This window comes from Grampus griseus (genome assembly GCF_964374135.1).
Source record: "Grampus griseus genome assembly, chromosome: 10".
NCBI classification, from domain to species: domain Eukaryota; kingdom Metazoa; phylum Chordata; class Mammalia; order Artiodactyla; family Delphinidae; genus Grampus; species Grampus griseus.
This window is the reverse complement of record NC_139004.1, coordinates 70305885-70333680: the sequence shown is the minus strand read 5'-3', so window position 1 is coordinate 70333680 and position 27796 is coordinate 70305885. Positions and strand designations below refer to the sequence as shown.

The 27796-nt window shown below is 42.4% G+C and overlaps 2 protein-coding genes across 2 annotated transcripts in view; one reads left to right on the top strand and one right to left on the bottom strand.

The window, feature by feature from the left end:
• Positions 1-27796, bottom strand: part of CACNA2D3 (calcium voltage-gated channel auxiliary subunit alpha2delta 3) — a gene marked incomplete at its 5' end in the record, with an annotated part of 768939 nt that overhangs the window by 99832 nt on the left and 641311 nt on the right. The window lies entirely within an intron of this gene.
• On the top strand, positions 797-27796 carry LRTM1 (leucine rich repeats and transmembrane domains 1; the record flags this gene model as incomplete). Its single annotated transcript, XM_082664781.1, has 2 exons — positions 797-860; positions 27192-27796. The coding sequence occupies 2 exons, from the start codon at positions 797-799 to the stop codon at positions 27794-27796; spliced, it is 669 nt and encodes a 222-aa protein (XP_082520907.1).

The window sequence follows — 27796 nt, the reverse complement described above, 5'->3', positions numbered from 1 at the left end:
GGAGAGGCTTCATGCGTGATAAAGCCTTTAATAGCTAGAGAAACATTATTTGAGGTGGCCCTCAGGTAGACTAGACATGAATAACGCCCCATAAAAGCAATTACTTCTACCCAGAGCACAGCACACCAGATGAGTTTGGCGGGGGCCCTTTTTCCAAGAGAATTGCAGGCAAAGGAAATCTTCTATCTAGGATCCCGTAGGATGGATGTGTCTGTGGCAGAGACCACGGTTGCTTCTGTGGAGTGTGTCCCTTCAAAACCCACTCTGAACTTTTCTCAGACCCCGACCAAAAACATTGGGAGATTTTTCAGGCTGCTTTTTGCTGCTTTACAGCACAAGGAGGCCTGAAATAAGTAACCCATCCACTTGCTGAGAATGTTGCTAATGGACCCTGATCCCAGTGCAGTCCATTTGGTTGTGGCATAGATGGACAGATTAGCACAAGTTTAGAGCTGGAATGGTGGAGTGGACCATTGAACCCAACCTACTTATTACACAAATGAGTAACTAGAAGTCCAAAGAAGCTAGCAAGTTGACTGAGATGATTCAGAGATGGCCCAGACTGATTCTAACTCCAGCTGGGCTGGAATTAACATACAGCTGTTGCTTCTGCCAGCTGGGCATGCATGTCCCTTTTTTGGGGGAGGGGTTGAAGAGCCCCACTCCCCTTACCCACACCCACACTATTTCCTTTAGGGACATGTCCTGCCTCCAATTTCAGTCCATATGGTTTGCATAGGGTTTGCCCCCAACTCCACAGGCACAGGAATGCACCCTCCCCTCCTCCGTCATAGTGATGGCCATCTACCCACGCTTTGCCAGTGAGAGCCAGCCCCAGAACTTTGAACTGAAACTTTCAGGCAAGAGGAGGCTTTTCTCCACCGAGTCTGCCAAGCTGATCAGATGAGTGCTGGAGGCACAGCATGAAGAGGGTCTGCTTGAGAACTGGGCTGACACAAAGACAAGTGAAACAAGAAACTAAGAACACTGGTGGCTTCAGCTGAGCCCCGGATCCAACTGTATCTGAAGCCAGATATAGCTTTGGACTTTTTAGTTAAGGAACAATGAACTTCCACCCACCCCAACCAATCAAATAATTAACTTCCTTTAATTTACTGATTTTGCTTAAAGCGACGTTGAGTTTGATTTTTGTTGCTTGCAATGGATGGCAGCCTGACAAATACAGCTGTAGTCTAGATTGGTGTTTCCTTCTGATGGGAGACGGGCAACTTATCTTTATGTACAGAGATTCATCACATAAGCACCTCCTTGCAGGCAAATCCAATCACTGACATGGAAGGCAAATCTGTGGCATGCGTGCTGCCCTTCCTGACTTCATGTCAAGAATAACTAATGAATCCTGGTACTCCTTCCTAGGGAGCCTCACCATCTACCCAATGCAGCTCCCCACGCAACCATGGCCATCGTCGAGTAGTGCCAGGTCAGCATGACCATGCTGGGGCTCATAGTAGAACCTTTACAGGAAACATGGTACCTTTTCCTAGACCAGGTGAACACTCAAAGCCCTTTAACTGCTCTCAGTAACCACACTGAATAATGAAGAAGGCAAACACGTGCATCTGCATGAAGGGCCTGGTTGCTAACCTTTCAGGAGTATTCTCATTTCTTGTCATGGGCAATTATCAAGAATCTTACAGTTTTTACTGAGCCAGGGTATGAGTTGATACAGTGAGAGAACCACTTAGCTTGTTGGGATCTCAGGAGGTCACCTGGAATGGACCCTAGGCTCACACATACCTAAACTTTCCCAGGTTAAAAGTTTCTTATCTTACCCCATCATCAAGACAACCAAGAAACAGTGGGCTTGTTGGTGGTGGGGGGAGGGGGTGGGGGTGGTGGTGAATAGCGGTACAAATAGAATGCCATCGTAACTTGAGGTCATAGGAAGTTCCAGGGTATTGGTGGGTGATATTCAAGTTGACATCACCACCTCCTCCTTAGGAGGCCTGTCCTGCACTGAAGAAGAAAAGCTAGGACTGCATTTCCCAGAATCTCCTCCATTTGTGGCTCTGGATTAGGGTTTGTCAACTAGAGAGTTGTCAACTAGTTTTAGAGGCAGCAAAGAGACAGACGCCATGTGGCTTTGGAGGCAGTTGCAGGCAGATGTGCTGGCAGATGTGAAGTTTGAAGCAGCTCCCATGTGAATTCTTAAAGAGCCATCTGCATGGATGCTTCTTGACCCACATCTCTCCACCCTTCAGTGATCATAAAAGCTTCTTATTCCCTGTATTCAAGTCCTTTATACTTGGAATACTTAGAGTAGCTTCTGTTCCTAGGACCAAGTCCTGGCTGATAGATTGAGGACCTCCTATTTTCATGGGGTACAGTCAGAGCGAGGACTCCCTTTACATACTGTTAGGTCTCTACCATCTCCACACTGTGACTAGGGTCCTTCCCCAGGGCACCAGGCAATTTGGGGGGATATCTAGCAGTCAGGATGCTGTGGATCCATGCTGCTGTACCACAGACACAATATTCTCCTGCAGGTTTTCGGGCAAAAATGCCCCAGTGACTCCTGCAAAGCCCTACCCTGCATGGGTAGCCCAGCCTGACTCAGCAACTCCTTTCCTTTCTCCCTGTCCAGCAAGCCCCAGCTACAGCATTTTGTGCTCCTTGTTTTGTGTCTCTTAGGTTTGCCTTAGTACTGCTTGAAAGATTACCCTTTTCCTGTTCCTTTAGTCTACTGAAAGAGTCAAGAGGCAGCACAGATTAATGGTGGGCTCAGGGTTAGAATCCAGCGTTTAACCTCCCTCTGCTTGGTTGTAAAAGCTGGGATGATAAAGTCAGATAGAGCACAGCGTCTGGTGCATAGTGAGAATACAAGAATTGTTAGCTTCGGTCTGATAATAACCCCTAGAATGGAAGATCACTTTCCTTATGGGGCTCCAGAAAGGATTAATGATGACCCTTCTGCCAGCAATTTACCGTCCCCTCCCCAGCAACAGGTTCTCAGATCCACAAAGTCCCCTTGGAACTCTCTCACTATCCCCCCTCCCCCTCTCACCAATTGATCCTATAACCAAACATGGAAACCCTCCTTGAATTGTCACTGCTTAGAGCAGGCAAGAGCAAAGAGCTGCCGATTCCCTGCCTAAGGCTCTCCAGATAACTCTAATCATCTTAAATGCACTACTGTCACAGGCAGATTAATTTTTCACAATGCTTAACTATTTTTATCCACAGAGTATTACAATTACAGCTGAAGATCATTCACCCTAGAGCTCTGTTCCTTCAGAGTAATCTCAGTTGGGGACTAAACAGTCCCAGGGATTCTTTTTAATAAACCGCATCTGCTTCCAAAGCTGCATTTCTTACCTTTTATCTGTTCCTTTGTTTCAACTGTTTTAGAAAGGATTGGATTCTTCGCATTCATTGGAGAAGAGAGCAAAGCAAGGTGTTTTTCCAATGTTGGGCAAAACCCTTGTTCCTCCTAGGTTTGGAGCCAGTTTCCCTGAAGTCACATAGCCGCTGTCATTATTTTTTGGTATTTTGGAGCAAGGCATTAGTGCATGTGAACCTGCTTTTCTTCTTTGTTAAATTACACTTCTAATTTTTCTTATCCACTGGAATGGTTATATTCATCTTCTTTCCTGCTCTTAATGGTTCCTCACATTGCTTCTATCCCTCACACTGCTGCTACTTCCTTCCCCTTCTGTACCTCTTTTCATTCAACAGTGAGTCTTAGAGCTGCTAGCATATTCCCATTCCCCAAATTGGCTGGGTTCCCATCGATTCACCCAAAAGTAAAGCCCATTGGTGGGGAAATTTTCAATCAGCATTTTGGTGCCTCACTGCTAAATAAGAACTTAGGCCACACATATTTGTGGGGAGCCTTTAACACGAAAAAGAAAGACAGAAACTAGCAGAAAAAAAAATGAGTTCAAGTTAATAGCACAAACAGCAGGAAAACAACCCAACAACTTTAGACAATATATTCCGAGAGATCAAAGATGGCATTGTGTCCTTGGAACAACAAGAGGCTGCTGTAAAAAAGAACTCTTGGAAATTGAAAAGAAAAGTGTCAAAATAAACAGGTTTAAGAGCAAAAAAAAAAGTTGGAAAAAGAAAATCTCTCAGAAAAATAAATAAAACAAACAGACTTGGAAAAATAACATAAGAAGACTTCCTAGAGCTGAAGAATATTCATTTCTAAATCATAAGAGCTTGCAAAATGCCCAACACAATGAGTGAGGGGGACCCACAGCATCACGGTATTTCAGGACACTAGAGACCCAGAGTACATTCTGAAAGCTTCTGGGATGGAGGTTGGGAAACTTGGTCATATCAAAGGAATCAGAATAGCATCAGACTTCTTAACAATAACACTGGAAGTCAAAAGAAAATGGAGCAATGCCTTCACAATTCTGAGGGAAAATGATCTCCAGTACAGAATCTTATACCCAGCCACATGATAATTATGTATAGGAGCAGAATTAGGGTGTTTTTAATGCTATAAGGGCTGAAAACATTTTCTCTTCCTTTCTAAGAAAACTACTGGAGAATGTGAGCAAAATGAGTAATTGAGTCAGAAAAAAAGGAAGACATGGCTCTAGGATAAAGAGGGTTACAGCAGAGGAAAATGGCGAAGGGAAAACTTAGGAACGCAGCTGCCCAGCAGGACTGGGGAGCAACTATCCAGACTGGAACAGAATGGCAGCAGGTGCAGGGAGCAAGGTCTCTCCAAAGAATGATGAAATAACAGAAAACTAAATATCTAGGAAACAGTCATAACAGGCATTTGAGATATCTGATGAAACACATGGGGGAAAAATAGGGAGGGGCTGAAGGAAAACTAAGCAAGTAAAAAGGCACACAGATTTTTCAGTCCAGGGAAAAATATCATAAAAAAGAAAACACACGATAGCATACAATTTAACACAGTAGGGAATATACATACATGGGCCTAATAATATAATCACTATCTAATTAATCAGAAACTATGAGATAGGTATGCAGCTGTGCTGGTGGAATAGTGAGAAGGTAAGAAGGGCTGGTGTAAGGAATCCAGAGTACTGGGTACTAAAGGAAGTAAATGAGCAATCTCTGATATTAAATAAACCCCAGTAATTTCAATTTGCTAATGAGAAATAGAGCTGCTAAGAGAGGTGGAAGCTGTTGCCTCTGGGAAGTGGGACTAGGGGTTGGGAGTGGAGGGGGAGTGGTGGGTCAAGGGCCTGTTTCTTCTCTGTGTAAGCTTCTTTTTAGTACTATTTAATTTTTAAAAACTGTGTTTATACATTACTTTGCTATAAACCCAAGTTAATTAGAAATAAAAGTGAAACGTTAAGGGGAGTAAATAATCAGCAGATTCAAGCTCCTGGCACAATTCTCAGGCCTGACCTACTTTTCTCATTGTTTATTCCTCCCTGTGCCCAAATAAGAAGAGGTGTACACACCTGGAAGGCAAAACCGCTCTGGGAGGTGGATGGGAGAACATAGGGAGAAGTCAGTCTCTGCTCCTTGGGTCAGGGTCTGAATCTCTGCGCTTTGTCTGACTCTGCTTGGCACATCTCTGTCCAAAAAGTAAATCTCAGACATGCTGTGACCTTAGAACCCATGCCCCACACATCCAGGGACTACACTGGTGTGAGATGTACGGACACACCTGTTTGGGGATGCATTCGCATGTCACTGCCCTATCACAGAGCCTTTCTACAGATGCTCTAGGATGCGAAGCTAAGGTGCAAATGATTGCCAGGCTCTTGCTAATAATCACACGGTAAACCCCATTTGAAGTTCGTACATGACCAAGGACATAGTTTTTCGAGAAGGAAACTGATGCCACCAATACCACCCGTGACTGTCTCTGGGTGGAACAACTGCCAAATAAATCAAGTAAGTTTGCTGAAAGACAGCTGTCTTTGCTATGGTACCAGAATGAAGTTTATCCCATGGTGAGCAGTTTCCATTTTTACTACAGCCCAGACAGGTGCAAACTGAGCCGTGGAACGGTGTGGCGGGGAGGCCAGTGCACGTCCTTGAAGTCTCTGCCCAGAGTCCCAGGGACACTCACCCCAACCCTCGGCATGGGCCCTTGCCCCTAGAGGTCAAAGCCATTCATTTGAAGCTGAATCGTTAAAATTCGGTTAGAATAGATCTTCCACCAAGATCCCATTAGTGGGAAGAAATTATTACCTTAATAAAACCTAATCTCGTAACGTCCCACAAGTGGTTAAATATTATGGGTTATCTTCTTTTGTCAAAAAAGACAATGAAAACAATATGGAGTGTTGTGTGGGGAGCAATGATACATATTAAAAAATCCAAATGTCATCAAGACTTTATTTACTGCTCCCCCGCATAATTCCAGCATTAAAAAAAGAGGAACAATGAATGAAGGGGGAGAAACGCGACAGACAAAACCAAAGTCTTAACGGTCCATCCCTGCGCCAATAAGTAGTTTGAAAATAACGTCCTTCAGGATCCATATGTTTTCTGCATGTGTAAGAACACTCTTGCACAGGGGGCTTACTTCATAACTGAGATTCTTTTTCATTTAATTCAGTCATATTAGATTATGGGGCTGATTATGATCATATCCACAAATCAGTATTTTAACAGAGTTTCCATGGAAACACTATATGCCCCCGTTTTTTAACTTTTTGGACAAGGCTTTGCCTGTTTAAAACTTGAACAAGTTTGACGAGGACAACATGTTTTGTTTAAGTTACATTAACTGGGGCCAATATTTCCTAATTGCATTACCAGGAGAAACATTCATGGCATTACTCTTACCATGAGAAAACCTCCCCTAGTCTCAGCGTTCGATTTGCTTTAATCACTGGAGAACAGGAAACATACCAGGATTGCCTTGTCTTATCAAGTTTTAAATGTGTTAACTGGCTTTAAATCTATGAAATAATCTCCCTTATTAAATGACAAAGTTAGTCTTGTTAAAAGAATCGGCATTTATGGCTATACCCATCGATTTTTCAAAATGCAAACATACAGATACCTTTAGCTCCCCGCTAGAGAGCTGATCTCACTGTGCATAAATGCACACCCTTTTTTGCATATGGTTTCAAAAATATTCCATCTCCCCCCAAAAATGGTCAAAAAATAATAATATCAAATACAGAATAAATGTAAAGGTGATGTCCAGGAAACAAGAACTTTTCATAAAACAACCCCTTTTTTTTTCTTTTTCCTTTTTAGGTATTCACACCTACACAACCAGTGGCGTTTACTTCCACCAGTCCACAATTTGGGTGTAGCCTGTAGCAAAGTTTTTGAAAATGCTGCACTATATAAAGATACAGGGGAAGGGGGCTTTAAGGACTAAAGTCAGAGTTCAGCCTGACAGCATATACAACATATGGCCCGAAGCTCTGTGAGATGCCTGCATGTGAAATGCTGGTGGAGCTTAATAAAGTATCAGCGAGGAATAGTTTACTGTTATAGCAGTAGGCACCGAAGCAGTAATCTGAGTGGGGCGAGCTGTATTTTAATGCATCAAAGTATACTATACTACAGGGAAGTCGAATATAGTTTTAAGACAAATGTTCCCTATTCAGAATTACTTGACTCGAAAACTTTCCTTTGTGAAGGAGGATAAGTAGAAAAGAGTCAAAGTCTCCCAAGAGCTACCTGTCTTACTTTTTAAACTGTGGATGTATCTCAAAAGTTAGCTGATCTGTTTCCAGGCCGACACCTTTTATTCAGGGCGTGGAGTTGCAGATCAAGGCTATAAACCAACGTGGCAGGTGTGTGGTTCTTTCTTGACCCTGGAAGGCCAGCTGTCCAGTGGGATGGCGGTCAGGTCACCTCCATCCTCTCCATCTTCTTCCTTTTTTAGAGCTGCTTATCTGCTCAGACCTGAGTCCCAGTATCCTCTCCTCTGCATTATGACCGAGAATCCCTCAGTGTGAAGGCAGTGGCCGTGACACTTCTACCTTCTCCCATGCCATGCTCCTCTGTCTTGAGTCTGGATGTTTAAAGCCAGCGTGACCAAGGGGCTCTGTTCATGTGGCTGTCCAAACAACCGCCTGGCAGAGGGGCAGGAGGAAGCCCACAAAATGTCAGGCTTTTCCTGCTACCAGTCTAGAGATCAAAGGGAGTTCTCCCCTAGCTGCCCAGCGATGAAGAGAGGGTGGGCCTGTGGGGGCAGCTTCTGAAGAGGGGAGCAGCCATGACAAATACGGCCGAGATCTGATTGATAGTGCCATTCTGGGGATGGACCAGACTAACACTAGCTCCATGCACAAAGTGCCCTGCTTTCTTCACCTCTGGCCCCAAGATGCTTTCCCAGAACAGACAGGTGGCAAGCTGTCCTCTTCTCTTGGTGGCCCTTAGCCCCGAGAAGCAATGGGCAATGGAGACCTACAAAGACAGAGGTCTTGCTGGGTAGGGGTGAGCGCATTATTCTACCAAGTCCGTTGTGTCTGAGCTAAGTCTCTTTTAGGGCCCGTCCTTTGCTGACGAAAAGAATAAGATGCAATAAAAGAACACAGGAGTTAAAAGGCTTTGAAATCAGGCAATGCAGGCTCAAGTTCCCACTCTCCTACTGACAAACTGATCTCTGGCAAGTGACACCCTCACTAAGATTCAGGTTTTCCTTCAGTAAGATGCAGAAAATAATAGTTCCACTCCTGGAATGGAGGAGGAACTCATGATGGTCTCCAGGTAAAGCACCACGTGCCAGAGACTTTCTGAGTCTTCTATGAGTTTTAGATGTCTCAATTCATCCCTGAGAATTTAGGGACTTACTGTGTCAGTCAGAGCAATTGAACTTCAAGACAGAGGAGGAACTAAACAAAGAATAAGCTGCTAATGATAGCACTCTGCCGCCTCTAATGTGATGGAAGAGCAGAGAAAAAACCGGGAAATTAGATTCAGTTTCCTCTTGGTCCCAGTGTGTGGTCCAACCTTTGTTACCCTTTCAGATGGACTTCTTCTGGACCAGGTACTTCATTTTCTTAAGCCAGTGGACCTGCTCTGCTGGGGAAGTTTCAGCAAGATAACCTACATGAGCTCACTGCTGACCTGCCACTCCCAGCAGACACCTGGCAATCACAAGGAGCTCTACCTGGGGATCACCCACACGCCCAAATTGAGAAACACAAAATGCCTGTGCCATCCCCTGACTTAATCATATTTCTAGTGCATGCCAGGGGTTTCCTGTGCAAATGCACAGACCACAAACCTAACTTCTGTTTGAGTGTGTCCTAATAATTTGTCTGTCATTTTTGAAGTCCATTTTAAAAACTAAAGAGCTTATTTTTATCACTGTAGAAAAATTACCACGTTTACAAGGACAAGGAGAAAATACCAAGTTTACATCAAGATGTAGACGCTGGAGGGGTAGGTGGGCTCAGTCAGTAGCTTCCTAGGGCGTGATTCAAATTCTCCCCTCAGCAAATTGGCCCTTGGCTTTGTATTCCAGACTTATCAGTCACTTCTGAGAATGGCAAGGATCTGCTTCAGGAACAGCAACTAGGATTATGTTAGCAGGATGCCACCAGTTGTCTGTCTCGACTACTGAGCTGGAAAGGATTCTAAGGCCATGCTGGGCTCCACAGGGTTGCTGGGTGGGACACCTGGGCCCACAAATGTTACCTCAAGCACCTATTTGTCACCCCTGGAATGCTAGGTATCACATCCACACTTACATGCACAGGATTACTCAGGAGGAAAAGTTCTGTTCCATCAAAGTAGCCTCAGTGCCCCAGCAGGGCCGACTCCTCCTTGACTCCTTGTGTGAGGAGGCTGACGGCTCCATTCTGCAGCCCCTCAGGCATGTGTGGAATGGATTCGCCCACAGCCACAATCTATAAGGAAAAGCTCAGGGTTTGACATATGTGTACTGAGATTTCATAATGCTTGCAGAGTTGCAATCCTCTCTACCTCTCCCAAGAAGCATATGAAGGACAGCAAGATGCATCTCTTTAGTTACGGTGAGATGGTGGAGTTGACAAAGGACACTGCCTGTGAAGTGACAGCACCTCCCAACATACAGTACAGGGCTCAGTGCAGGGCTCTAACCCTGACCCCCACACCAGAAAGCAGCGTTCTTGCAGAGGGGTGTGTGTGGGTGGGTGGGTGTGTGTGTGAGGGTGGTGGGGAGAGGGAGAGAGAGCTTTTCAAAATCAATAACACAGTTATAGCGGAAGATGGGGGCATGGGGCTCCACAACCAGCTTCTTTACCTCTTCTCCAGGATCTGCCTGCCCGAGCTCTCCCCTCACCCTCTGTGCTGTAGTCATACTGGCCTCCCAGTAGCTCTAGGGCACTGTGCCATCTCTCTGGCCTGTCAGCCTTACACATGCCATGTCTTCACCTGGAATGACTTTACCTCATCATCACTTTTCTTTTCTGCATTGAAGTCTAGCCCATCCTTCAGATTTCAGCTGGTTAAAACATACATAGGGATGGCTGCCCCAAGCTACCAAGTCAGATTCCCTGACTATATTCTCTTACAACATCATGTACCTCCTCTTCCTAGCACTTTTCATGGCTGTAGTTTTTCATATATTTGAAAATATGTATGTCTCCTTGTGAGACTGTAGGGGCCATTTGGACTGTAGGTCCATCTATTTTGCTGTCTTATTTTCATGCCCATAATATCCTCAAACACAGAGATTAACAGGTCAGGAACACTCAATAGATGCCTCCTTAATAAAGAAATAATACACAATGAAATTTATAGCAGACTTTCAGAGAAGATGAGATGAGATAGGGGTCACAATGAGAGTGCCTCTAACATACCCTATTTTTACATAAGGGCGTTTTCACTTTCAGGAACATTTAAAGTGTCAAAAAATAAAGAAACTCCAATCTCTAAGAAGTAAACACCTACATTGCTCATTCTTAGTAATGTCCCAGTAGATTTACCCATCTTAGCTCTTCATCACACACAGCAGCAGCACGCAGCTGTATTGCCAAATGCCTTCATGGTACGAGCAACCCAGGGCCATGGATAGAAACTTATAAACATCAGCTATAGCAGTGGAGAGCAGTACACTGAGTTTATTTTCTCCTCGGCCCTAATTAGAATCACAAATGAAATGTTGACAACACATGGAGGAGCCTGCTTGTTGAACACAAATGTTTCCACTCGTATCAACCTCGAGACTCTGATAGTCATGCTTCATCATGAAAGCTAAACAGCCCTGGGGAGATGACTACATGTTTTCTCTAATTACACAAGGATGGGGAAAAGGGCCTCCTACCAAGGACGGACTAACTAGAGGAAAGATTGGTAGGTAAACCTTAAAAAAAATAACAGCATGTGCACATAGTAGGTGACCCAATATGGGCTTCCTGGATGAAATGAAAGGATGAGACCATTACTGTTGCACTGGAATGGGAAGCTGACTGTTATAAACCTGGATGAAAGCTGCATCAGAGTCCACGCAGGACCTTTATCTTGTTAACAAAAGTCCCACATGAAGGCTGCAGTCGCACAACACCAACAACCAACTTTCTTTTGTTTGTGGAACTATTTTGATGACAAGCAGAGATATGTAGAGCACAAATTCACTCAGACTGCGAATGATTCCAGGCAAATACACATACACGCGTGCTTTATAATCCTAAAAGATGGCGAACTCTGTCACACAGGCAAAATGCTCCTTTGCATTTAACTTGTCTGTTTTTGTTCCAAACAGGTTAGTGCAAGTAGATACAGTCTAAGTGCCTAGTTGATACATGTCATACAGACACATTAATAGAGAATGTATTGTTAGGTGCAGAGGCATTTTTTGTTAAGATTTTTACATTAAAATATTATTTAATCCTCCTTGCAAATCTGCCAGTTGGGTTCCTTTATACAGACGATGAATTTGAAGATCAGAGAAATTAAATAACTCATTCAAGGTCATGGAGCCAGTTAATGTTGGAGACAGCATTTGAATCTAGATGGTTTCACTCCAGATTCCACTCTTTTAATAGAGATAGTGTTCTAAAATGAAATAATGGGGCAGATGAAGCCTGGAATAATGAAAAGGATTCCTAAAGTTTGGAATCTATAATTGGTGAGTTACAATGTAAATCCTGCCTGAGACAACTGTGTTTTCCAGAACATTTTCAAGCTACATGTAGCAAAGAGCCAACATAGAGCAAACTTTAAAGAGAAAATGGCACAACACAGATTCATTATTTCATCACAAAATACATACACTGCTATAACTTGAAAATATGAAAAACACATTGTCATCTATTTCAAAAACTGGACTTTTATCATGTTATAATAAAAGTACAAAAGCAAATAAAAAATTACCAAGAAGAACTGCACAAAACACTCATTTTATGTGTAACATAAGTAAACAATCAAACATGAACATGAATTTGATTCCAATTTATATTCTTGGGGCAAGGACAAAAGTAGCCAATCAAAAGATCTAAGTAAAACAATGTGTCAGTGTGAGGCCTTGGCCAGGCTTCCTAAGCTGCCATATTTCTTGATCCTTTTGTTTCTTTCATTAGCTTTATATCAACCAGCATCTGCCTGTGTTTATTCCACCAGCTGTATGAGCTCACTAATTACCTTTAATCATACTTATCTGAAATGCATCTTTATCTTCACATACATCCAGTATGCAGGCAAACCAACTGCTGGGAGGCTGAGGCTGGGAAGACATTGGAATGGGAAGTCTACTTCCTCTAACCTTGACATAATGGACGGACCAAAAAAGAAAAAGCATCTAGGTCTGCCTCCGCTACCAGCCAAAGGACTTCCGAGACTTGGTTCTCAGAGAGTTGGACAGTGTTGGTGTCCAAGCAAGTCATGTACAGTTTTCACATGGGTTAACAGGTGCAAGGTGATGAGATCATCAGCATTGACTGATAAAATAAGTAAGAATTGCTAAACAGCACCCTCCAAACTGGTAAGTTCTTTGAAGGCCAAGAGCCAGCGTGCTATGTCTTTCCTAGTTCCCATGGCCCCTAGCTCAGACCTGGGCTCACTAGACAAGTGGACGCTAAGAAGTAGTCTCATGCATTCTGGCCACTGTCTTCCTTAGCTTTAGGGAGCTTGGAGACACACATTTCATATCCACTATTCCACTCATTTTATCAAACATCCCAAGCCCAGGTAAAAGGAATTTAAACTCTGTGGATAGTCATATGAAGTAAACTGAATGACCCTAGGAAGTCCTTGAACCTGAATTTTTACCTTATCCAAAAGGCAAGAAAGAATGAGGAGGTACACATATCCTTCCTACCTTCTTACTAGAGAAACCATATGGCAGCCTTGATTTTCGGCCGAATGGCTCAAAAGGAACCGTGTTTTTATCTTCTGAGTTAGTTAGAACTTCCAGATAATAAAATTTGTAGCTTACCATAAAAAAGAATGGATTGTATTTTTTAAAAAGATCTTAAGCCATAAAATACATAAAACTATAGGTTCCCTGAATATTTTACCTAATATGGATGCTCACAATCCATGTGTTTGCAATAAATACACTGGAGACTTTGAGCAAGTTGCTTAACTTTTCTGCGCTTTAGTTTTGTCATTCATTCATTCAACATTAATTTAATGTGCATACTACATGGTATTGTAGAAACTACGGGAAGAAATCAAAGAAACCATCTTAAGCTTATAGACTAGTGAGTTATTGTCAACTTTAAGTGATATAATGCAAATAAAATGTGGAGGCAGAGACTGCTAATGCTCTCCAACACCTGTGACGACTCTTCTTCCAAAACACACAGCTAGACTACATTTCCCAGCCTCCCTTGCTGTTAAATATGATCATGTGATTTTTTTCTGGCCAGTGGAATGTAAGTGCACTGATAAGTACCATTTCCAGGCCTGGCCAACGCCGGGTCCTCATCTTCTTCCACCATCAGTCAGCTAATGGTGAGAACTCTGAGAACTAAGAGGAAGGCACAGTGGCAAGATGGAAGGAGCCTGAGTCCCTGAATGACTGTACTGGAGCCTGGCCCCTGTCAACCTGAGCTAGACTGTGATAAGAACAATAAATAAGTTGTTGTGTGGAGCCACTGAGATCTGGAGGTTTATTTGTTACAGCAGTTACATTAAGGATTTATAATTTACCTAATATAAATCCCTAGCAATATCTGGCCCATTGTAAGCACTGAACGAATGATATGATAGCCATTTAAAATATATATTTCTAGTTCTCTTGCTATATGTTTCCTATGACCAAAAAGAAAAAGAAAAAAAGAAACAAGAAAGAAACAAGGAAGGAGGGAAGGAAGGAAGGAAGGAAGAAAGGAGAAAATAACACTGAGGTCTTTTAAAAAGCTCTGTATAAATTTTATACCTAGGTGCTGTTTGGTCATCCACAACCGCAGGGAAATATTTTCCAAGTGCCAAATCTCTCTTCATAATTAAATGAAATTTCTGCATCGATCTGTGGTACCAAGGGCCTCTTCCAGGCTATCCTGGGCTGCAGCTGTCACTCGGCCTGGCTGCCTACCCCACATCAGATCACCACAGCACCTGCTTTGGATGGGGCCCACTGATGGGGATGGGGGGAGCACTTTGCCAAAATTTCACCAAAGCAGACATTAAAACTGGGAGAAGTGCTCCTTTGAGTTATAAGGTCTGGTCACATGTGGAGATCATTTGGCAAAGAAAGACAGATGTCACTTTTGGGGTTAATCTTCCTAGAGTGAGAGGAGCTGAACTCTAAGGATGTTATTTACACATATAACACAGCTAGTAACTAGAGGATAAGCCATCTCAAATATTCCAGTGAACAAAATGAAGCTCTTCTTGCTATTTAACAAAAGTCAGCTCATTTCCTTTGTATTTTTAAAATTACAGATGTAATATGTGTTTGTTGTATGTAGCAAGTTGAATATGCAGAGGTATAAACAGAAAAAAGTTAATTTTCCTCTCTTTCTTCTTAAATTACTGCTGTCCTCTAGATAAGCAGTATTATCAATTTAGTGTCTATCCTTCCCCACTTACTCCCTCTTCAGACAAACCAATGCACATTTTTAGAGTTAATCCTTCCACCTTTGGGTTTTTTTGTTTGTTTCAACATAAATGGGACTATACAATGTGCATTCCTATTCAGATTGATTTATTTAACCTAACAATTTATTATGAATATCCTCCCAGGTGGATATATTTAGCTCTAACTTATTCTTTTAAAATAGCTGTATAATATCACCTGGGAGAAAGAGCTATTACATATTTGCTGGATTTTAAGACACAATCCATTTTAAATGTTAATAATTGTTGATTTTTTTTTGGAGGGAGGTGAAATGTTAAGTAGACCAATTTATGTGAGGAAATTTTCTGACTTAAAATGAGCAAAAGAATATAGGGAAACATTCTGACTTAAAACGGGCAAAAGCACATAGGAAATATATTTATATAAAAATATACAGAAACTAGGGAATTCTTGAAATTGCAGTGTAACGGTAGCCACCATATTCCTTTGAGGGTGTGTCTGAAGCAAGGTCTGTGTGGGGAACTGGGCTCTTGACTAGATCTTGGTACAGGAGCCCCTCACGGGAGTCGCTTGACCTCACCTGACGTGTGATGTCATTCCTGGGTGATTCTTTTGAATGCACAGTTGTCTTGCCACTTCTCAGCTCTGGCTCACGGAGGGAGGGAGGGACAGAAGGCAGGCACTGCAGGTATTAGCATGCAGATCACACAGCCTCCCTTTGTTCTCTGGGCTGAGGCCAGATGGAATAAATCAATCAGCCCCTGCATCTAAAGTCTTTCTAGGTCCAGGAGCCTTCCACTCCAAGTGTGCACTGCCCATTTTGAATCACCATTAGAGCCAACTGAACCAAAGAGCCCCTTTGGGCAGTAGGCCACTGCTCCCAGGAGACCAGCAGTGGTGGGGGCTCTCTGCGTATTCCCAGGGTGCTCACAGATTAGCTGGGAGCTGTCAGTCAAGACTGTTTGAGGGCTAAGAAGACGCACTGCTTACAGGAGATGCCACTTCTGATTATCTGCTTTACCAGACCTGTACCATGCACTTAACATGTATCCCTTGATCCTCCCTGCCTCCTGTGAGGTAGGCATTCCACAGATGAGGAAGCTGAGGCTCAGAGAAAGTGAACGGTTTGCCCAAGACCACACAACCTCAGAGTGTAAGCACCACGGAAGTGTGCTTCCTCCTTCAGCCACAAGGCCTGGCTTTAACTGCAGGTATCCTCGACTGCCTGCAGTTTTCCTTTAGGTGTCCTGGCCTCCTACGCCCAGCTATGCTGTCAACAGATACCTCTTTTTCAGGCCTCTGAGTCCAGGACCCTAGCTGGGCCCTGCAGGACATGGCTAAATAGCTCTGCTGTAACCCAAAGAGACACTCAAATTTTTTGTCCAAGCTCCCCTAAAGTCTGTAAATACAAAGCCTTTCAAGCCTACTCAAGCATTCTGACCAGAATGACAAGGTTTTAGATATAAGAGGGGCCTAAAGATCATCCTCTCAAGCCCTCTCATTTTACAGATAAGGAGGAGACAGGGTGGTGGATATGTCCAGTGGGGCGGTGGCAGTTGGGGTGGGTGACAGCTGGCCGTGGTGGAGCAGTGACAGTAGTGGCTACACAGCAGGATAGAGCAGGGTTTGCAAACTATGGCCTGTGGGCCGATCTAGTCGTCTACTTGTTTTGTCTTTGTAAATAAAGTTTTACTGGGGCTCAGGCACACAATTTGTTTACAGATTGTCTGTGGTTGGCTGCGTGCTATAACATCAGAGTTGAGTAGTTGCAACAGACACCGCATGGCCCTCAACATCTAAAATATTTACTACCTGGCTCTTTACAAAAAAAGCTTGCTGGCCCCTGGGAAACACAGAGGCATGCAGGTTGATATAAGTTACTGGAAGCTTTCCAGTTCTTAGAATGAGTGTTAGATTCACAGGTGTTTGTCATATTATGACCCATTGATGACTGAATGCTACATACAAGCCATTGGGTCATGTATCACACATGAATAATTATTATTAAATTCTGTGCTCCTGAAAGTAGAGAGGTAGGAAAAAGGGAGGGAAGGAAGGGAGGAAGGAACCTTTTAGCCCTTATTAAGATTTAATGGCTCTTTGTTGTCTACATCTGACTTTTCCCCACTGTATTATCGGACGCTCAAAGAATGTTGGAGAGAAGGACGAAGGATGACAGGCTGAGTGAAGCAGATTTTTCAGGAAGGAGGCAGGATGAGTGTCCTAGGTTCTGTGAGGCTGGACGGGGCTTGTCCAAAGGAGGAAAGGGATCCCAAAGAGCAGGCCATTAAGGATAGTCACAATCCAAATTTTCAACTTCATGCCCAAGGGTACTGCCAGAGTGGCACAAGGGGCCAGGCCTCCTGGTCTTTTGTCAGGACCCCCTCCTGCCTGCTGAGTCAAGGTTGAGTTGAATGCTAGCAGCACAGAAGCCTTGGAAAGCACTCTCCTGGGTAATTGTGACCATTTATTAAGGCACTCTGGGCCATGACATGTATTGCTTCATGTAATCCTGGGAACAAATTTATGAAGCAAAAACAACTGTTATCCCCATGTCAGAGATGAGGACAAGGGGTTTTCAGTGGGCAAGTTACTTGCCCAGAGACATGAAGCTGGTAAATGGTGAAGCCGAATTCAAATCTAGACCCAGCTGATTCCAAACCCCAAACTCAACTGCTCTATTACACTGCCTGGGGCCAGGGATCCCACTTCACACTGCCTCAAGAAAAGCATGTTTTTTTCACCATAGGCATGTGGAACATTTTGGCATGTTGAAGGGCAGCTTTGACATTGAAATCCCACCTCAGCAAATGGAGGGGCATTTGCACATTCAAAGAAATGTTCCAGCCCCTGGTGGGAAAGTTTCCAATGGCTTCAATTAGAGAACAGTCACAGTTCATTGATGCCTGATGCTCATGGGGGGCGGCTTTATTGTTTTATATGTGAAAAATGAGGAAAGAGCCAGAACCTCAGCATCAGGGAAACGATGAAAGATTGAGAAGTATTTCCAAAGGCATGCAAACCGAAAGGTCAATTCAGTGAGGGGGTGAGGGCGGTGGGGCGGGGGGGAGCAAGCAAAGAAGCAGCTGAGAAGTATTTGTGGCCCCAGGGAGAAGAGGCAGTGATGCCCACGAAAGGAAACCATGGCTATGAATTTCAGGGCATCAAGACCCTGTCAACACAGCTAATCCCTGCGGATGTTGGCTGAATAAGCCTTCGGTGACCAAACAGTGCACTGTGGAAACCGTGTCAGCCTCCAGCAGGCCAATTTGTCCTCATATTACACACTCTGCTGGCTCTGTTGCTAGACCCCCAGATCGAGGATCCACAGCGAGTGTCCCCCAACTCAATGAGGGTTGACACAGTGTGGTTAGTAAGTCAACAGAATTCAGAAACCAGGACCGGATTAAGTAGATAGTTTTATTTTGGTGCCCTGGACTTCAAGCAGATTAAATAATCAAAAAGCCTGAGCCACTGGGGTCATGTTTGAATGCTACAGCTGTTCACCGAGGTTTGACAAACATTTTTTTTCTGGCTCGTCGGCTCAATGGGAAAGGCGGCGATGATCCTGGGGAGGGCGACGCTTTGAGAAAGAAGGGGGGGAGCACAATCAAAAGATCCTCTTATGGAAAACAATCCCAGCCAGATGGAGACAAGGAAAGGGCTGCTTAAATAAGTGTCTCCGGAAAGCGACAACTGTTCTCTACATTGAAGAAAAACACTAGTAGGATTCAGAAAAAAAGTGAATGAAAAGCTGGACTTGGAGTTTGCCCTCGGTGTGTTGGTCTGCAGATTAATAAAGGTGGGCTTCAGGTTCAACGGGTAAGCTGGTGGAGACTCAGTCATGGAAGGTGAGCCATGATTAATTCCCTCCCGCCTTTGAAAGTGGGACGCCCCTCAGGAAAGTATCTGTGGGAAGCTTATTTTCAAGTTGTCTTTCTCAAAAGACCAAACAGATGTTAAAAATTGTCTCTGATAGAAGGATTTATGTTTGTGCCATGCTGGGTCAGAGGAAGGGGGAGGGGACCAATGTACACAGTCATGAATGGGTATGCAGTTGGCCTGTCACGGGCCATTTCATAGAAAACACAGTCCTTCAGGTTGGAGTTCATTTATCATCCACTTGGAGGGGGTGGGTGGGAGTGGGAAGACTTTCTGAAACTAATTAATGCTTGAGACCCACAGCTAAATTGAGGGTGGCAACTCTCCTCTAACCGGAAGATGCTTTGGCACTGAGATTTATATTTATTTAAATTACAGAAAGGAAAGCAAGGGTTTTGCTCTTTCATATGCTGGAAGAGGCAATGGGACTATGATGCGTTGCATACCTTGAGCTAGACTAAACTGAGCAAAATCTCCTTCGGAAGGTTCTCCAAACATCTTCCCTCTTGCCCTAAAGAACTGTTCGCAGCAGCAGAGAATTGAAAGGACGAAGGGGAAAAGCCTCCATGCATTTGACAGCCACATTGTACTTCTCCCCAGTTAAGGCCAAAAACAGACAAACAAATAAACCAAAAAACCTCTCTCAAGAGCTTTCTCTCTGAGTAGATAACCATCCTGAGTTTTAAATATTATTGCCTGGCCCTGTGAATTCCTCTACCAATTTAACAAAATGTCCTTGATGGATGTTTGCCATATTTTGAAATTCAAGTGTTAGGAAAAAAGAAGGGAGTGATAGAGCTACATCGGAGATTGACCTAGAAGCACCTAAGAAAATGTCAACTCAGCATCCTCTCTGAACTTGACAAGGAGGTTCCTGTTGATTCTAGAGACCCCGTACACATTTCCACACGGCCAAAGAGCTCTGCATAAGGATGCCTTCTGCAGCACCATTTGTCATGAAAGAAACTGCAACAACTCAAATGCTCGTCAGTATGGGAGTGGCTAAATATTAAATCTGGCATGGCCTCACCATGGAATACTCCATAGAAGTTAGAAGGAATTAATGAGCTCTCTATATAACCATGTGGATGAATCAGTTTTGAGTGACTAGATTATACTGAAAATTAAACATGCCTATGATTATATTTATGTAGTTTTTAAAAAACCACTATGCAAAACATTATGTAGTATGTGTATGTACATGTGTGTTATGTAAAAGTATTTACTGGCAGTAAAGCACAGCAGGTAAGGACCATGACAGACCCTGGAAGCAGACTGCTGGGTTCAAATCACGATTCTACTACTTCTGTGTGACCTTGGGCAAGTGATTTAGCTTCTCTGGGCCTCAGTTTCATCACCTTTAATAGAGGCATAATAATAGACCCCAAATTACAAGGTTAGAAGGACTAAATTAATATATATAAAGCACATTCAATAGTGCCTGCATCAGAAAATGAGCTATAAGGCTATTTCCAATTGTTGTTCTTATTAAGTATTTTTTTTAACATCTTTATTGGAGTACAACTGCTTTATAATGGTGTGTTAGTTTCTGCTTTATAACAAAGTGAATCAGCTATACATATACATATATCCCCATACCTCCTCCCTCTTGCGTCTCCCTCCCTCCCTCCCTATCCCACCCCTCTAGGTGGTCACAAAGCACCGAGCTGATCTCCCTGTGCTCTGCAGCTGCTTCCCACTAGCTATCTATTTTATATTTGGTAGTGTATATATGTCCATGCCACTCTCTCACTTCGTCCCATTTTACCCTTCCCACTCCCTGTGTCCTCAAGTCCATTCTCTACGTCTGCATCTTTATTCCTGTACTGCCCCTAGGTTCATCAGAACCATTTTTTTTAAAATTTCATATATATCTGTTAGCATATAGTATTTGTTTTTCTCTTTCTGACTTACTTCACTCTGTATGATAGTCTCTAGGTCCATACACCTCACTACAAATAACTCAATTTCATTTCTTTTTATGGTTCAGTAATATTCCATTGTATATATGTGCCACATCTTCTTTATCCATTCATCTGTCGGCGGACACTTAGATTGCTTCCATGACCTGGTTACTGTAAACAGAGCTGCAATGAACATTGTGGTACATGACTCTTTTTGAATTATGGTTTTCTCAGGGTATATGCCCAGTAGTGGGATTGCTGGGTCATATGGTAGTTCTATTTTTAGTTTTTTAAGGGACCTCCATACTGTTTTCCCTAGTGGCTATATCAATTTACATTCCCACCAACAGTGCAAGAGGGTTCCCTTTTCTCCACACCCTCTCCAGCATTTATTGTTTGTAGATTTTTGGATGATGGCCATTCTGACCGGTGTGAGATGATACCTCATTGTAGTTTTTTGTTTGTTTGCTTTTTGATTTTTGCCATTTTGGTTTTCATTGGTGTTATACTTTTTGAAAGAAGTTGAAGTTGGATTTCAATGTTAAGTAATTTGTCCTTTTCTTAATCTTCCTAGCCTCCACCAAGCAATGTGAAAATGCCTAATGTACCCAGTACACAACCAGCACTCATTGTAGTTTTGATTTGCACTTCTCTAATGATTAGTGACGTTGAGCATCCTTTCATGTGTTTGTTGGCAATCTGTATATCTTCTTTGGAAAAATGTCTATTTAGGTCTTCTGCCCATTTTTGGATTGGGTTGTTTGTTTTTTTGTTATTGAGCTGCATGAGCTGCTTGTATATTTTGGAGATTAATCCTTTGTCAGTTGCTTCATTTGCAAAAATTTTCTCCCATTCTGACGGTTGTCATTTCATCTTGTTTATAGTTTCCTTTGCTGTGCAAAAGTTTCATTAGGTCCCAGTTGTTAATTTTTGTTTTTATTTCCATTTCTCTAAAAGGTGGGTCAAAAAGGATCTTGCTGTAATTTATGTCATAGGGTGTACTATGTTTTCCTCTAAGACTTTTATAGTGTCTGGCCTACATTTAGATCTTTCATCCATTTTATTTTTGTGTATGGTGTTAGGGAGTGTTCTAATTTCATTCTTTTACATGTAGCTGTCCAGTTTTTCCAGCACCACTTATTTAAGAGGCTGTCTTTTCTCCATTGTATATTCTTGCCTCCTTTGTCATAGATTAAGTGACCATAGGTGCGTGGGTTTGTCTCTGGGCTTTCTGTCCTGTTCCATTGATCTATATTTCTGTTTTTGTGCCAGTACCATACTGTCTTGATTACTGTAGCTTTGTAATATAGTTTGAACTCCAGGAGCCTGATTCCTCCGTTTTTCTTTCTCAAGATTGCTTTGGCTATTCGGAGTCTTTTGTGTTTCCATACAAATAGTGAAATTTTTTGTTCTAGTTCTGTGAAAAATGCTATTGGTATGTTGATAGGGAGTGCACTGAATCTGTAGATTTCTTTGGGTAGTATGGTCATTTTCACAATGTTGATTCTTCCAATCCAAGAACATGGTATATCTCTCCATCTGTTTGTATCATCTTTAATTTCTTTCATCAGTGTCTTATAGTTTTCTGCATACAGGTCTTTTGTTTTCTTAGGTAGGTTTATTCCTAGGTATTTTATTCTTTTGTGGCAATGGTAAATGGGAGTGTTTCCTTAATTTCTCTGTCAGATTTTTCATCATTAGTGTATAGGAATGCAAGAGATTTCTGTGCATTAATTTTGTATCCTGCAAATTTACCAAATTCATTGATTAGCTCTAGTACTTTTCTGGTAGCATCTTTGGATTCTCTACGTAGAGTGTCATGTCGTCTGCAAACAGTGACAGTTTTACTTCTTCTTTTCCGATTTGTATTCATTTTATTTCTTTTTCTTCTCTGATTGCTGTGGCTAGAACTTCCAATACTATGTTGAATAATAGTGGTGAGAGTGGGCAACCTTGTCTTGTTTCTGATCTTAATGGAAAATGGTTTCAGTTTTTCACCACTGAGAATGATGTTGGCTGTGGGTTTGTCATATATGGTATTTATTATGTTGAGGTAAGTTCCCTCTATGCCTACTTTCTGGATTTTTTTTTTTATCATAAATGGGTGTTAAATTTCTTCGAGAGCTTTTTCTGCATCTATTGAGATGACCATACGGTTTTTATCCTTCAGTTTGTTAAGATGGTGTATCACATTGATTTGCATATACTGAAGAATCCTTACATTTCTGGGATAAACCCCACTTGATCACAGTGTATGATCCCTTTAATGTGCTGTTGGATTCTGTTTGATAGTATTTTGTTGAGGATTTTTGCATCTATGTTCATCAGTGATATTGGCCTGTAGTTTTCTTTTTTTGTGACATTTTTGTCTGGTTTTGGTATCACAGTGATGGTAGCCTCATAGAATGAGATTGGGGGTGTTCATCCCTCTGCTATATTTTGGAAGAGTTTGAGAAGGATAGGTGTTAGCTCTTCTCTAAATGTTTGAAAGAATTCACCTGTGAAGCCATCTGGTCCTGGACGTTTGTTTGTTGGAAGATTTTTAATCACTGTTTCAATTTCAGTCCTTGTGATTGGTCTGATTATATTTTCTATTTCTTCCTGGTTCAGTCTTGGAAGGTTGTACTTTTCTAAGAATTTGTCCATTTTATTGGCATATAGTTGCTTGTAATAATCTCTCATGATCCTTTGTATTTCTGCAGTGTCAGCTGTCTCTTCTCCTTTTTCATTTCTAATTCTATTGATTTGAGTCTTCTCCCTTTTTTTCTTTATGAGTCTGGCTAATGGTTTATCAATTTTTGTTTATCTTCTCAAAGAACCAGCTTTTAGTTTTATTGATCTTTGCTATCATTTCTTTCTTTTTCATTTATTTCTGATCCGATTTTTCTGATTTTTTTCCTTCTGCCAACTTTGGGGTTTTTTTGTTCTTCTCTCTCTAAGTGCTTTAGGTGTAAGATTAGGTTGTTTATTTGAGATGTTTCTTGTTTCTTGAGGTAGGATTGTATTGCTATAAACTTCCCTCTTAGAATTGCTTTTGCTGCATCCCATAGGTTTTGGGTCACCGTGTTTTCATTGTCACTTGTTTCTAGGTATTTTCTGATTTCTTCTTTGATTTCTGCAGTGATCTCTTGGTTACTCAGTAGTGTATTGTTTAGCCTCCATGTGTTTGTATTTTTTACAGATTTTTTCCTGTAATTGACATCTAGTCTCATAGCGCTGTGGTCGGAAAAGATACTGAAATGATTTCAATTTTCTTAAATTTACCAAGGCTTGATTTGTGACCCAAGATATGATGTATCCTGGAGAATGTTCCACAAGCACTTGAGAAGAAAGTGTATTCTGTTGTTTTTGGATGGAATGTCCTATAAATATCAGTTAAGTCCATCATGTTTAATGTGTCATTTAAAGCTTGTGTTTCCTTATTTATTTTCATTTTGTATCATCTGTCCAGTGGTGAAAATGGGGTGTTAAAGTTCCCTACTATTACTGTGTAACTGTCGATTTCCCATTTTATGGCTGTTAACATTTGCCTTATGTATTGAGGTGCTCCTATGTTGGGTGCATAAATATTTACAATTGTTATATCTTCTTCTTGGATTGATCCCTTGATCATTATGTAGTGTCCTTCTTTGTCTCTTGTAATAGCCTTTATTTTAATGAGAATTGCTACACCAGCTTTCTTTTGATTTCCTTTCATGGAGTATCTTTTTCCACCCCCTCACTTTCAGTCTGTATGTGTCCCTAGGTCTGAAGTGGGTGTCTTGTAGACAGCATATATTCGGGTATTGTTTTTGTATCCGTTCAGCCTGTCTATGTCTTTTGGGTAGAGCATTTTATCCATTTACATTTAAGGTAGTTATTGATATGAATGTTCCTATTACCATTTTCTTAATTGTTTTGGGTTTGTTATTGTAGGTCTTTTCCATCTCTTGTGTTTCCTGCCTAGAAAAGTTCCTTTAGCATTTGTTGTAAAGCTGGTTTGGTCGTGAATCCTCTTAGCTTTTGCTCATCTGTAAAGGTTTTAATTTCTCCGTCGAATCTGAATGAGATCCTTGCTGGGTAGAGTAATCTTGGTTGTAGGTTTTTCCCTTTCATCACTTTAAATATGTCCTGCCACTCCCTTCTGGCTTGCAGAGTTTCTGCTGAAAGATCAGCTGTTAACCTTATGGAGATTTCCTTGTTTGTTATTTGTTGCTTTTCTCTTGCTGCTTTTAATATTTTTCCTTTGTATTTAATTATTGATAGTTTGATTAATATGTGCCTTCGCGTGTTTCTCCTTGGATTTATCCTGTATGGGACTCTCTGTGCTTCCTGGAATTGATTATTTCCTTTCCCATATCAGGGAAGTTTTCAACTATAATCTCTTCAAATATTTTCTCAGTCCCTTTTATTCCCTCTTCTTCTTCTGGGACCCCTATAATTCGAATGTTGGTGTGTTTAATGTTGTCCCAGAGGTCTCTGAGACCGCCCTCAAGTCTTTTCATTCTTTTTTCTTTATTCTGCTCTGCAGTAGTTATTTCCACTATTTTATCTTCCAGGTCACTTATCAACTCTTCTGCCTCAGTTATTCTGCTATTGATTCCTTCTAGAGAATTTTTCATTTCACTTATTGTGTTGTTCATCATTGTTTGTTTTCTCTTTAGTTCCTCTAGGTTCTTGTTAAACGTTTCTTGTATTTTCTCCATTCTATTTCCAAGATTTTGGATCATATTTACTATCATTACTCTGAATTCTTTTTCAGGTAGGCTGCCTATTTCCTCTTCATTTGTGTGGTCTGGTGGGTTTTTACCTTGCTCCTTCATCTGCTGTGTGTTTCTCTGTCTTCTCAGTTTGCTTAACTTACTGTGTTTGGGGTCTCCTTTCCACAGGCTGCAGGTTCATAGTCCCCGTTGTTTTTGGTGTCTGCCCCCAGTGGGTAAGGTTGGTTCAGTGGGTTGTGTAGGCTTCCCGGTGGAGGGGACTGGTGCCTGTGTTCTGGTGGATGAGACTGGATCTTGTCTTTCTGGTGGGCAGGACTGCATCTGGTGGTGTTTTTTGGGGTGTCTGTGACTTTATTACGATCTTAGGCAGCCTCTCTGCTAATGGGTGGGGTTGTGTTCCTGTCTTGCTAGTTGTTTGGCATAGGGTGTCCAGCACTATAGCTTGCTGGTTGTTGAGTGGAGCTGGTCTTAGCATTGAGATCGAGATCTCTGGGAGCGCCTTCGCTGTTTGATATTATGTGGTGCCGGGAGGTCTCTGGTGGACCAATGTCCTGAACTTGGCTCTCCCACCTCAGAGGCTCAGGCCTGACACCTGGCTGGAGCACCAAGATCCTGTCAGCCACTCGGCTGCCAGTGTTGGAGGGTCTCCTGCAAAGGTGGGGGTGGCTGTGGCTCACCACGGGGACAAGGACAGTAGCAGCAGAAGTTCTGGGAATTACTCCTTGGCGTAAGCCCTCTCAGAGTCTGCCATTAGCCCCACCCAACAAGACTCTTTTGAATTATGGTTTTCTCAGGGTATATGCCCAGTAGTGGGACTGCAATGTTTTTAAAAGGCCTGGAGGGATACACTAGCAAATGGTAGGGAAGAGGGGGGTTCCTGTTGGAAAATATGATGTGGGTGCTCATCAAAGCGAGTTCAACGGTATCAGTAATGCACTGTTTCTTTGAGTTAAAGAAAAAAGAGATGAAAGAAATATGGCAAACTATGAATAACAGACAGAACTTTGTAACAGGAACATGGGTGTTTATTATATTATTTTTAATGCTTTTCTTTGTTTTTAAAATCTCTTGAATAAAAATGGAGTAGAGCCGGTCATCATTCATGGAATTATTATACCTGCAAAGATGGACATCAATTTGTAAGAATGCTTCAGACCTGCCCTATCCAATATGGACCACTAGCACCGTATGGCTACTTAAATTTTAACTGATTAAAATTAAATGCAGGGCTTCCCTGGTGGCGCAGTGGTTGAGAGTCTGCCTGCTAATGCAGGGGACATGGGTTCGTGCCCCGGTCCGGGAGGATCCCACATGCCGCAGAGTGGCTAGGCCCGTGAGCCATGGCCGCTAAGCCTGTGCGTCCGGAGCCTGTGCTCCGCAACAGGAGAGGCCACAACAGTGAGAGGCCTGCGTACCACACACACACAAAAAAATTAAATGCGAATAAAAATTCAGTTTCTTGGTTGCAGTAGTCACATTTCAAGAGCTCAGCAGCCACATGCAGATAATGGCTACCATATTAAACAGTAGATATAGATCATTGCAATGAGCATAGAAAGTCCTATTGGACAGCACTGACCTTCAGCATACATTTAAGAAATGTGAATATCTGAACTCCGTATTATTCTCCTAAACTTCTGGTCCCAGATAATTCTGCTGCATTGTACACAGGGCATGTGCCCCCCAAATTATTTTTTCACATTTCTACTTGATATCCTATTTCATCTACCTTCCAGTTACCTGTGAATTTAAAGGGAAACAAATGCTGACACCACTTACAAACTGGTTCCTATCACAGTTTCTTTCTGTTTGTTGTAGGCGAACTGCTCCTACTCTCAAGTATGATTTTCCTGCTCCCAGTGGTGTGTGGCTGCCCAGAGAGGTGCCACTGTCACTCACCTTCAAATTTTGTAGACTGCAGCCGGCAGGGTCTGGCTGAAGTCCCTTCTGATCTGCCTCCTCAGACTCTTACCCTGCACTTACAAGATAACCAGATACGTCAGCTTCCGGCTTCTGCATTTAAGTCAGTGCCACAGCTCACAACCTTGAACTTGCACAACAATTCTCTTTCAAATCTGACCTCCGGAGTTTTCCATGGACTTCAGCACTTGCGGGTCTTAAACCTAACCCAGAACTCCCTGCATTCCCTGGAAAGCAGACTTTTCCATTCCCTCCCACAGCTGAGGGAACTTGATTTATCATCAAACAACATAAGCCACCTTCCCACATCCCTGGGTGAGCCTTGGGAGAACCTAACTGTATTTGCGATCCAACAAAACCAGCTTCAGCAGCTCGATCGAGCCCTCCTAGAATCCATGCCCAGAGTGAGGCATTTATTTCTCAAGGACAACCTCTGGAAATGCAACTGCCACTTGCTCAGTCTTAAACTCTGGCTGGAGACGTTTATCTATAAAGGTCAGTAA